Raw genomic sequence first — 13,181 nt, forward strand, 5'->3', positions numbered from 1 at the left:
CCACGGTCGGGTAGACCAGTTGAAGTTGATAGCGATTAAATCGAGACATTAGTTGAGAACAATCAACGTTATGATTATGTGGGAGATAGCCGACATACTCAAAATATCCAAATCAAGTGTTGAAAATCATTTGCACCAGCCTGGTTATGTTAATGACTTTGATGTTTGGGTGCCACATAAGTTAAGTGAAAAAAACCTTCTTGACCATATTTCCGTGTGTGATTCTCTACTTAAACGTAATGAAAAAGTTCCATTTTTGCAACAAATTGTGATGGGCAATGACAAGTGGATACTGTACAACAATGTGGAATGGAAGAGATCGTGGGGCAAGAGAAATGAACCACCACCAAACCACACCAAAGTGTATATGGTGGGATTGGAAGGGCGTCCTCTATTATGAGCTCCTTCGGAAAACCAAAGGATTAATTCCAAGTGCTGCTCCCAATTAGACCAACTGAAAGCAGCACTCAACGAAAAGCGTCCAGAATTAGTCAACAGAAAATGCATAATCTTCCATCAGGATAACGCAAGGCTGCCTGCTTCTTTGATGACCAGGCAAAAACTGTTACAGCTTGGCTGGGAAGTTCTGATTCATCCTCCGTATTCATCACACATTGCACCTTCGGATTTCCATTTATTTCGGTCTTTACAAAATTCTCTTAATGGAAAAAAGTTCAATTCCCTGGAAGACTGTAAAAGGCACCTGGAACAGTTCTTTGCTCAAAAAGATAAAAAGTTTTGGGAAGATGGAATTATGGAGTTGCCTGAAAAATGGCAGAAGGTAGTGGAAAAAGAGGGTGAATGCATTGTACAATAAAGTTCTTGGTGAAAATGAAAAATGTGTCTTTTATTTTTATTTAAAAACCAAAGGCAATTTTTGGCCACCCCAATAATAAGAAAATAGCCCAATTTAAAAAAAATGTGCAAGGGATTTGAAAAGATACTTCAATAGAGAAGATACATATGTCAAATAAGCACATAACAGATACTTACATGCTCAACACCATTAATTATTAGGTAAATTCAAATAAAATAACCATGAGGTACCACTTCACATCATAAGAAAGACTAAAATTAAAAAGATTATTTCAAGTATTGGGAGGATGTGGGGGACCTAGATCTCTCATATATTGCTTTGTAAATCATATAACCACTGTTAAAAAGAGTTTGGCAGTTTCATAAAAAGCTAAACACACACCTAATATATGATCTAGTCATTCTCCTCCTAGGTATTTCTACCAGAGAAAGCATATGTCCATAAAGACATACATGAACATTCATAACAGCTTCATTTAAAATAGCCCCAAACTTGAAACAACTCGAATGCCCATTAATGGGTGAACGCATATGTTGTGGCATATCCATACAATGAAATATTACTCAACAATACATAGAAATGAAGTGTTCATCCATGTGGCAACATGAATGCATCACAAAATTGTTATGCTGAGAAAAAGCCAGACAAAAAGACCACATATTGTATATTTCATTTCTATAAAATGTTAGAAAATGCAAATTAATCTAGAGTGACAGGAAGCAGATCAGTGGGGGAGGAGGGAAGAGTGCTAAGGATGGGGGGTAGGGGTTACAAAGCTGTACCAGGAAACTTTTGGGGGTGATGGACATGTTCATTACCTACAGTGTGGTGATGGTTTCACAGGTGTATACATAGATCAAAACTTACCTAATTGTTCACTTTAAAAACGTGCAGTTTATTATATGTCAAGTCTATCTCGGTAACATTTAAAAAATATACAAATGAGCTGATCTGAGGGCACATGGCCCATCTTCTAGGGACCGTGGCTTTGGAGTCAGACAGGTGCTCCTTCCTAGTTCCCTGTGAATGGTGAGTCAGGGACAGCCCAGAGTTAACTTGCGTTTTCTGATAATATGCGACAGGCCGGGTACTGCTGATACAATGTTTTGACCACTGTCAGTTACTACAAAAAAGAATGTTAAAAATCAGGGAAATTAAAATTGAGGATTATGTTTATGTATTGTTTTACTCGCTTTCCGGTGATTCTACTCACTCCCAGTGTCTTGCTTTTCCTTCAGGGATGGAGCGTTTTCTGTTAGTTCAGTCTGGCCCTCTGATTTTATTCCTGCAAGGAGAAAGGAAATGCCTCGTATGTTTAAGGTAAGCTTGCATACTGTCATTGGATCCCTTGTATGTTTTGTTTCATCCCTTTTCTGCCTGTTCCTAGAGGTCAGGGCTCCTTGGGTTACTGAAGGTACCTGGAGGTTGAGGTTTTAGAAGTGCTGTGGGATAGTTTCCCTCCCTCTCCCACTTGCCACAAGAAATCTAGCCCTTTATTCTTATTCAAAAATACTATAAATAGCTTTTGGCAGGTGTCACATCTTTCATTCTACAGTTAAATCTGAGACTTAAGATACAAATGTTCCTGAGGGTGTCCATTCATTCCACACTAAGGTAACAGGACAGATCTAATTCATAGCTGAAAACAGGGGAAGCTTACAAAGCAGAATGGTACTGGGGTGGGGGGTGTGAAAGAAGAAGGAAAAAACAGTAACAGAGGAAGAGAGACCATATACTTCTGGGTCAGACATAGAGGAAGGTCGCCGATTCATGGACCTACAATAGCATGAATGTGCAACTTCTAAAACTAGAGGTACTTGGTAAAATAAGTCTCCTCTGAGACAATATTTTGAAGTCATAATTCAGATTCAAGCCAAGAGTACAAAATGGAAAAATTGGGGAATGATGTTGTTTTGCAAACTCTAAAAAATAGACACTCTGCTCTTTAAAATTCATGTAAAAAATAAAAGTGATTCTGGAATGGATTAAATAAAGTGACAGAGAAAGCAAAGGACTGTTATCCCCTCGAGACCCATGTGGTTACAGTCAACCTAGGAATCTTGGTTTAACAAAGGCCAGACAGGAGTATTCTTAGTTCCTTAGTGCAAAGATAGACATCTATTTAGACTGTACCCAACCACCAAGAGACTACAAAGACCTGGCCATTTGGAACTGACTTACAGTGGGAATTTATGATGTCATTGCTGCTAACTTCATGCTCACAAAAGAAAGTTTTATATATTAGAGTTCTGCTAGCTTAATTATATACCTTAAAATTTAAATCTGATTTGCCATTTACTAGTATAATGTAAGTTATAGGCATGTAGCAACAAGGAAAACATGTGTTTTTGAATATTTCTAACTTAACAACAAAAAACTCCTGAACATTCTGTAATATCACAATTGATTATGATGATTGCCATTGCAAAACACATTGCCGTTTCAGAGATAAGCTAAAGATGCAAAGCTGTGTGTTAGAATTAAAGCAATAGAGAGACTCAGAGTGGAGGTTCTGGCATCAGACTGCCTGCATTCTACCCTGCTGTGCTCCTGTCCTCTCACTGATAAAATGGAGAGAATAGCAGTAACTAGGCACTGAGGTTTCTGTGAGGATTTAATCAATTAACACATGTCAATTTCTTAGAGCAGTTCCTGGTACAGAGTCAGCATTCAATAAATGGTAGCTATTTCCATTTGATGAAGTACAAGACTTTAGGTAGTCAGAGAACACCGGTGGTTTTATGAGGATCAAAATAGAAGTGCTTCTGACACTTTGCTTTGGGCCTGCTTCTGATACTCACGTCATCTATTTTACTACCAGGAAGAGGGTAATGTTATTTAACATTTCGTTTAACAATGGTGAGTTTTATGAAAAATGCTAGACAGGCTGGCATAAAGAATGCTTGCTTTCTTATAACCTAGATATTCCTTAAATCATTCTAGGTCACAGCTTCCCAGCTCTCAGCACCTAGTAATAGATATTCAATCCCAATCTTAGCAGATAGCGAGAATGAGAAGAGTGAGTGGGTGAGCGTGCTGAGTGAATTGCACAAAATATTGAGAAAAAGTCATTCCGGAGACCGCTCAGTCTATGTTCTGAAAGAGGCTTATGACAACAATCTACCCCTGATCAAAACCACCCAGACAGCTGCAATCATAGGTATGGATTTACAACATTTATCCCGCTAGGTTCCTACCTTTCACCACAGTCCCAATGTTGAAATCTGAAAACCTTAACTTTATCCACAATTCATTTGTCAGCAAAACCTGAGTGAATGAGGCTTACCCGGGGGTGGAGGGTTGTCTTCCCACTTCTATCCCACAGCTACTCATCAGATTCTCTGCAAAAATATATTTGATTATATGATGGCTCCCCAGGTCCTGCCTAAAAGGGCGTTTCTTTAATCTACCTTTCAAGTCTTTTCAATCTACCTTTTCAAGTCTGAAAAATTATGAGCTCCCAAACACATCTGGCCCCAAACACATAAGGGGTGTGACCTTGTGTGTAACTGTGAACTACCTGCCTTAAGGGCAGAGACTGTCTTTCAAATCCCAACGCCCAATACTCAATAAATAAGTGAAAATCAAGTGAATCAATGAATGAAATGCTAAGATCAATACTGAAAGTTTTATCAATAGACAAGAATACTTGCATCTCTTAAACAGCATTTCTTCTGCATTAGATACTGGTGACAATAGAGCCACTTAGCTATTTCCTCCTGGGGGTCACGGAGCTAGTTACTAAACTTCATGTGTTAAATGCAGATAATTCCAGTTTTTCAGTTATGGAGAGGATTAAATGAGCTTATATATGTAATATCTGTGCTTTGTATTCAAAGCCTTCACGTAATGTGCTATCTTTGCACTTTTTTAGTTCTCACTCTGTTGTGACATACCTCCCCATGCTGTTTTAGCTCAGGCCAAGGTCACCAAATTATTTTATAAAATTTTTTCATTCATGAAACATCACTTATTTATAGCAAATTTGACAGTTTATCATTACTTGAATATTATACTTTCTCTAAGTATTCATAAAGATTACTTTGTAAAATGATCTTTCTGTTGAGAAAAGTAATGTTTTATTATGCTTATTTCTGTAATGTGAAAGAAAAATCATAGTGCCAATTATTTATTTTTATGTTTCTTTTCACTGTAGTATTGCTAAATATATACTTAATTTGATTTCTACACTTTTTCAACATTGATAAACTTGTCCAGTTTATCTTATTAGCTTCACTTAATGTTTGCCCCCAAAAATACTTGATATTTTAATTTATGTGTCAAATATAGATCACAAAAGAATCGCTCTGGGAAATGAAGAAGGGTTATTTGTTGTCCACGTTACCATAGATGGTAAGGAGAGTATTTACTGTTCTGGAATAACTTTAAACTCTAATAGTAATAATATCAGGTTCTTCTCTTCTTTTCTGTAAAAGAAATTTTCCACATCTGGTTCGATGTGTTTTCAAGTCAACTGATGACTTTTCTCCTTTCAGAGATCCATAATCTTCCAGAGTCCAAATATCTTTTGAAAAAAAATTTTATTGGAGTATAGTTGATTTACAATGTTGTGTTAGTTTCAGGTGTACAGCAAAGTGATTCAGTTATACATATACATGTACTCATTCTTTTTCAGATTCTTTACCCATATAGGTTATTACAGAAGATTGAGTAGAGCTCCCTGTGCTATACAGTAGGTCCTTCTTGGTTATCTATTTTATATATAGTAGTGTGTCCAAATATCTTCACAAGTGATTTTATCTAATAAGTGCGCTGTAAGAACTTAGTTTACCGTCTTCAAGTTGGTGCATGAAAGGAAACACTTCTGCTTGAATCCCCCTCCCCCACTAGTACATTGACACCACAAAGAGTAACAACATAAAGTGAATACTTCTCAGATAAGACCGCAGAGTTCTCTGTTTCTGTTTTTGTTTTGTTTGTTTTTGTTTGGCTCTCATGGTTGTTTGAGGGAGAAATGGGGGAGTAGATGAAATGAAGAGGAGTCATTGTAATATAGATGTTCTCTTGAATGTCTTGCACTCTAATGATAAGTTAGTTAAAGGAGAACCTGCATTTGAAGGGCATTAGCTATTCTCCATTGAAGGCTTCCCATGCTGTGTGGGTGACTCAGTCCTGGTGAGGAGACCCATGAAAGGTCCACCAGGTGCCAGCATAAGAGCAGGGACTTGTCTCTCTTTGTTCAGCACTGTATCCTATGCACTTAAACAGTGCCTGGCACATAGTAGTCAATCAACAAATGTTTGTGTAATAAAGGAATCAATTTAGTGCCAGAAAAAAAAGGACAGTTTTGTTCCCTAAAGAAGCAGTATATTGGGAATTCCCTGGTGGTCCAGTGGTTAGGACTCGGCACTTTCATTGCCGGGGCCCTGGATTTGATCCCTGTTCAGATCTAGATCCTGCAAGCTGCATGGCAAGGCCAAAAAAAAAAAAAAAGAAGAAGCAGTATATTTCCACTTGTCAGACATTGAGGGTGTTCGCCTTGCTGTCTGGAATCTCAGGACTGAATTTAGTGCTTTATTATGCTAATTTTATGTTTAAGGTAATTATGTTATCTATGGAATAATTATCTTTTTTTTTTTAACCTATATAATTTTTGATCTCTTATCCTCTTCCTATCCCTTTTTGGTCCTTCTCAAACCTACCCTTTGCGTTTATGTCTGTGATTTTATTAGAACCTGATTTAAATCCATTGGAGTAAAAATCGGAAAGAATTTTAAAATAGGAAAACATTCTTCTGCACAGCAAAGGAAACCATCAACAAAAGGAAAAGGCAACCTATCGAATGGGAAAAAATATTTGCAAATCATAGCTGATAAGGGGTTAATATCCAAAATATATAAAAACTCATAAAACTCAATAGCAAAAAGCCTAAGCAATCTGATTAAAAGATGGACAGAGGATCTGAATAGATATTTTCCCAAAGAAGACATACAGATAGCCAACAGATACATGAAAGGTGCTCAAGATCACTAGGGGAATGCAAATCAAAGCCACAATAAGATATCACCTCATACCTGTTAGGATAGCTATTATTAAAAAGCCAAGAAATAATGTGTTGGTGAGGATGTGGAGAAAAGAGAACGCTTGTTCACTGTTGATGGGAATGTATATTGTTGCGGCCACATGGAAAACAGTATTGAAGTTCCTCAGAAATTAAAAATAGAGCTACCATGTGATCCAGCAATTCCACTTATGGACATTTATTCGAATAAAACAAAAACACTAACTTGAAAAGATATCGCACCTCCATGTTCCTTGCAGCATTATTTGCAATAGTCAAGATATGGAAACAACCTAAGTGTCTACCAATGGATGAATGGGTAAAGATGTGAGATATATATACATACATACATATATATATTATATATATTATATATAAAAAATATATATAATATATAATATATATATATATATATATATAATTCAGCCATAAAAAAGAAAGAAATCTTCCCATTTATGACAAGATGAATGGACTTCGAGGTTGTTACTCTAAGTGAAAGAAGTCAGACAGAGAAAGACAAATACCATATGATCTCACTTATATGTGGAATCTAAACAAACATGTTCATAGATACAGAAAACAATCTGTGGTTGCCAGAGGTGGGGGTAATGGGCAAAATGGGTGAAGGGGTTTTAAAGGTATAAACTTCCAATCATAAAATAAATAAGTCCTTGGTATGTCATGTACAGCAACATGATCATAGTTAATAATACTATATTGTGTATTTGAAAGTTGCTAAGAGAATAGATCTTAAAATTTTTTATTACAAGAAAAAATTGTAATTATCTACAGTGTTGGATGTTAACTAGATTTATTGTGGTGACAATTTCTCAATACACACAAATATTGAATCATTATGTTGTACACCTGAAGCTAGTATAATGTTATATGTCAAATATACCTCAATAAAGAAAATAAAAAAATAAGAAAACATTGCTATTTGAAGGTGACTTGCTGTTTTATTTGTAGAGAAATTACTCAAGTTGATGACACTAAGAAGATTTATCAGATCATTTTTATTGGGAAAAATTTCTTAGTTGCTTATGAGTAAAATTTGGAGAACAGTTGAAATAAGTAAACAGAAGTTATTATGAATTTTAAAATGACTTACAAATATGCTTATTTGTGTAGAAATTATTCGCATTGGCTACATGAAGAAGATTCACCAGATTGAGCTTATCCCCCATGGCCAGATGGTTGCAGTGATCTCAGGACGAAGTCACCATGTGCAGCTGTTTCCCATGTCAGCTTTGGATGGACGAAAGACTGATATTCACAAGCTGGCAGAAACCAAAGGGTGCCAGACCGTGACTTCTGGAACAGTGTGCCAAGGGGCCCATACATGCCTCTGTGTGGCTAGGAAAAGCCAAGTCTTCTGTTACAAGCTGTTTCAGAGCAAGAAAATTTCTCACAGAAAATTTAAAGAGCTCCAAATCCCAACCAATGTCCAGTGGATGGGCATCTTCAGCGAACAGCTCTGTGTAGGATTCCAATCAGGATTCCTGAGATACCCCTTGAGGAGAGAAAGAATTCCATACAGGATGCTGCACTCCCATGACCCTACACTGTCATTTATTGCACATCAACCAGTGGATGCTCTCTGTGCAATTGAGATCTCTAGTATTGAGTATCTGTTATGTTTTAAGAGCATTGGAATTTACACTGACAGCAGGGGCCTCAGATCTAGGCCAGCTGAACTGATGTGGCCAGCAACTCCAAGTTATTGCTGTAAGGCTATCTTACAATTTATTTCCTTGTCTCTCTGTACATTTCCAACCTTGTTATTACAATTCTATATCGTATGACTAAATGTTGTTAATGACGGTTTTATTTTTGAAAACTACATCACTGAAGAATTTTCCTAAGTTGTCTATGTCTTTTTAAGTAGAATAGCTCTAAAGAAGTTATATCTAAGTCATACATGTGAAATAACTTAGCCTTTAATTTATACTATATTCATAGGATAATTTACCTTGAATATATTCTTAATCCAGGTTGTTGCTTTTTGTAAGCTCCTAAGTAGATATCTTCATGGTCACTGAAAACCACATAAGCATTAATTAACCATAAGAAATAGTTACTAAGTAGATTACTTTTTGCCTTTTAGATTTAGCTTATGTAAAGTCTACATAGAATGTTCCTAAATACTTTTAGCCTATTTGATATTTCATTGATGCAGGCCATCATTTTATAAATTTACTATAGCATTTTTTATTCACTTAGAGAATAGTAATTGAGCACTTAATATGAACTTACTATGCTAAAAGTTAAGGGCACAATATTAAACATGGTGAAATAGTCTGTATCTTTATTGAGATTATAATCATGATATCAGATCAATAATTAAGCAAGTGCTGTGATAGGGGAGTACAGTATTCTACAGGAGCACGTAGGAGGGACACAATCTAAACTGGTGAGTCTGGAAAGGCCAGCTAAAAAAGCAAGAAGCGTTTTTTTCTTTCAGCACTTAAAAAGTGTCATTCTAGTTTCTTCTGGTATCCATTGTTTCCAGTGAGAAATCAACCATTTTTATTGTTGTTCCCTCTGTCTTTTCTATTTGGCAGACATTAAGATTTTCTCATTATCTTTGGTTTTCAGCAATTTGACTGTGATGTGCTTACATGTGATTTTCTTTGTATATATTCTGCTGGGGATTTTCAGGACTTTTTGGATCTGAAGATTGCTATCTTTCATTAATTTTGGAAAATTTTTAGGCATTATATTTTCTAAAAGTTTTTTTAACCTATTTTCTCTTTTCTGGAGATCCAATTACATGTATATTAGACCTCTTGACTTTGTTCCACAAATCGTTGAGGCTCTGTTTTTTAAAAATCTTTTTTTCCTTCTCTACTTCAGTTTAGATAATTTATATTGATTGTATCTTCAGTTTCACCGATCTTTTACCCCTGGTTTGTCCAGGGATTTTTAGGCATTTCAGGTATTATATTCCTCTGTTCTATAATTTCAAGTATTTTTTTGAAATTTCCATTTCTTTGCTGGATTTCTCCTCTCTGCCAATTTGTTTATATTTTTTCACAGTCTTAAACTATTTATACAATTATTTATAATTATTCCAACATATGGCCTCTATGGGTCTGCTTCTACTGAATGTTTTTTTTTTTGATTAAAGCTGTTATTTTCCTGCTTTTTTACAAGTCTTATTATTTTTTTATCTTTGCTGGACATTATGAATGCTATGATACAGGGACTCTGGGTTATATTATGTATTTCTCTAGAGAGTGTTGTGTGCTTTGTTCTGACAGACAATTAACCTACTGATGGATCACTTTAGTTTTACTGAGGCTTGGAATTAGACTTTGTTAGGGCGGGCCTATTTTGGTTTTTCTTCTAGTCCTCATGCCCAAAGAATGGCCTTTCTGGGTCTCAACTGAATGCCTAGGGTTTTCACCAATGTCTCTCTACTCTGTCTGGTTCAGAAATCTAATGTCTTTCCAGCACTGTACTACCTATGAAATTTCTGTTCACTCTCAATGCTCTGCGTGAGTCTTGTGGAATCTTGCTCTGTCTGTGTGCAGTTTTGGATTTGGCCAGGAACTTCGAGGGAACAGCTGTGCAGATTTCTGGGACACCTTTCTTTGTGGCTCTTTCCTCTGTGTACTCTGCCTTGCAAATTCCAGACACATTAGAATCTGTTTCCTCTGCCTGGCAAAACTTCAACTCTCTGCTTGGGTTCCATTTTCCTACATAGCAGTTTTGGAGATTTCCGTTAGGCAGAGAAACAGCGGAATGTGGGACCCACCTTATATATTTATCTTCTTTTAGGAATGGCAGTCCTGTGCTGTCTACTAACTAATGCCTAAAAACAGTTATTTCATATGACTTGTCCATTTTTATATTTTTATGTCCATTTTATAATTATTGATGGTGGGAGGGTAATTCCAATAGCAGACAACTCTGTCATAACTGGAAAAGGCCATTGATACTGCATTTTGTGAGGAACTATAATAAGGTCACTGTTTCAGACATGGAGTTCAAGATAAGAGTTCAAGAATTGGGACTGGAGGAGTTCTCATGAGCCAGATCACAGACGCACTGACATGGTTAGAGATGCACTTCAGAAAAATGCCTAGGCTCTAGTGGTGAGGTAAACGATAAACGAGAGATCAGACTGGAGCCCAAGAGACCAACTAGGAGGTCATTGTAGAAATTGTGGATTAAAATTATGTACGGTAGAGACAGTTGGGATAGAGAGGAGACAAGTTGAGGGATATTGAGGAGATATAATTGACAAAACTTTGCTTTACAAAGCTTTGATTAGAAGTGGAAGCTCAGGGACCAGAGAATCAGGATTTCCTAGTTGAGCAAATGAGTGATGCCACTGATATTACTGAGATAATAAAACACGAGGTGGGACAGATTCAGATGGGCAGAGGAGGAAGGAATATGATAACTTAATTTTTTTCTTTTTTGTTGAGTTGTTGAAGTATTTGAAATAAAATCCCAAACATTATTTTCATTCCACCTCTACACACCTTAACATACATCTCTAAAAATATGGTCATTTTCTCATAAAACTATTACCACCTCTGAAGAAATTACCAATGATTCTTTTTTACCATCCAATAGTCCATATTAAAATATTGCTGATTATCATAAAGACATCTCTTTGACAGTGTATTTCTTGGAATCAGAATCCAAAAATGGTCCACACATGGCATGTTGTGGTTAACTCTTAAATATCTTCTAATCCTGAGTGGTTTTCCACACCATTGATTTGCTCTCCTGTAGGATGTTCTACAATCTAGATCTGTCTGTTTCCTCGTGGTGCTTTCTAACTTCTTCCTCTATGTCCTGAATTTCCTACAACTGAAAATGAGCATTAACGGCTTCTAATAAGAGTAATTTCTTACTAGTTTTGTATGTCACACTGAACACATCAGAGCACACAATGTCTGGCCATCCCATTTGTGGTAAAGCTAAAATCAATGACTAGCTTCTGGCATTATCAGCCTGGTTCCTTGGACATGCTGAGCTTGTACTTCCAGTGCGAGAGTAAACAGAGTGAGAGAGAATAGGACATAGGCCAGAGGACCAAGGAACATAAATATTAGAGAGGTGGTCAGAGGGCAAGAAGCCCACAAAGGAAACTGAGAGGGAGAATTGTAGGAGGCAAGTATCGCTGAGCTTTCAAGTAAGACAGAGACTGAAACGTGTCTGTTGGTTTTAGGAATAATTGACGGTTAATGACTTGTAGTGAGAGCAGTTTTAATGGATGGGTTAAGACGCAAGTCAGATTGCCATGGACTGGGTGTCAGTAGGGCTGGGAAGTGGAGGATGTGAAACGTAAATGACACTTTCAAGAGTTGGCCACAGGAAAAAGGAAAGAGAGGCACAACATGAGTGTAGGAAGTGTTGTTAATTATATTGCTGTTGCTTTAATGGGGAGACATATTCATGTTGAGGTGAGTACTTAGGAGCCATAAGAGGTTATTATTAATAAAGTGGAAAGTTCCAAAAATGTTACTGGCTGGAAGTTCTTTCTGCTTTGTTCATTAATTTCACTCCCCAGATATACTTTTCTAATCTTACACCATATTCTTTTTGGGAGTTGACCTGGTTTAGGAGCCACAGATTTTGAAATGTTATGGAATTTCTTTAAAGAGCTGCTGTTAGATGTAGGTGTTAGAAAGATTTTTGTCAGATTTTACATACGTGTTGTACTATATAATTGGACCCATGTGCATCATTTATGTGCCATTTTAATTTATGTTAACCCTGTGTGTCAAAAAAAAGATTTCGATAATTACAATATTATTATGGGATTCTCTTTGGATTCCACTCTGAAGGTGTTTTTATAATGTATTTGGGCGTAGCAGATATACTTAATCATGAATACCATATGATTCCATTTATTTATTTATTTAACATCTTTATTGGAGTATAATTGCTTTACAATGGTGTGTTAGTTTCTGCTTTATAACAAAGTGAATCAGCTATACATATACATATATCCCCATATCTCCTCTCTCTTGCTTCTCCCTTCCACCCTCCCTATCCCAGCCCTTTAGGAGGTCAAAAAGCACTGAGCTGATCTCCCTGTGCTATGTGCATGCTTCCCACTAGCTATCTATTTTACATTTGGTAGTGTATATATTTCCATGCCACTCTCTCACTTCGTCCCAGCTTATCCTTCCCCCTCCCCGTGTCCTCAAGTCCAGTCTCTACCTCTGTGTCTTTATTCCTGTCCTGCCCCTAGGTTCTTCAGAACCATTTTTTTTTCTTTTTTAGATTCCATATATATGTGTTAGCATACGGTATTTCTTTTTCTCTTTCTGACTTACTTCACTCTGTATGACAGATCTAGGTCTATCCACCTCAATA

At 36.6% G+C, this 13,181-nt stretch overlaps 1 protein-coding gene across 1 annotated transcript in view; it reads left to right on the forward strand.

Moving 5' to 3' along the window:
• LOC130708400 (serine/threonine-protein kinase MRCK alpha-like) overlaps positions 1-13,181 on the forward strand; it is a 71,449-nt gene that overhangs the window by 38,639 nt on the left and 19,629 nt on the right. Inside the window, exons 8-11 of the mRNA XM_057548349.1 lie at positions 2,056-2,137; positions 3,761-3,977; positions 5,108-5,170; positions 7,971-8,567. Of these exons, the coding sequence (XP_057404332.1) occupies positions 2,056-2,137; positions 3,761-3,977; positions 5,108-5,170; positions 7,971-8,567 (959 nt within the window). The remainder of the gene's footprint in view (positions 1-2,055; positions 2,138-3,760; positions 3,978-5,107; positions 5,171-7,970; positions 8,568-13,181) is intronic.

Source organism: Balaenoptera acutorostrata, chromosome 6, assembly GCF_949987535.1.
Source record: "Balaenoptera acutorostrata chromosome 6, mBalAcu1.1, whole genome shotgun sequence".
Classification (NCBI taxonomy): domain Eukaryota; kingdom Metazoa; phylum Chordata; class Mammalia; order Artiodactyla; family Balaenopteridae; genus Balaenoptera; species Balaenoptera acutorostrata.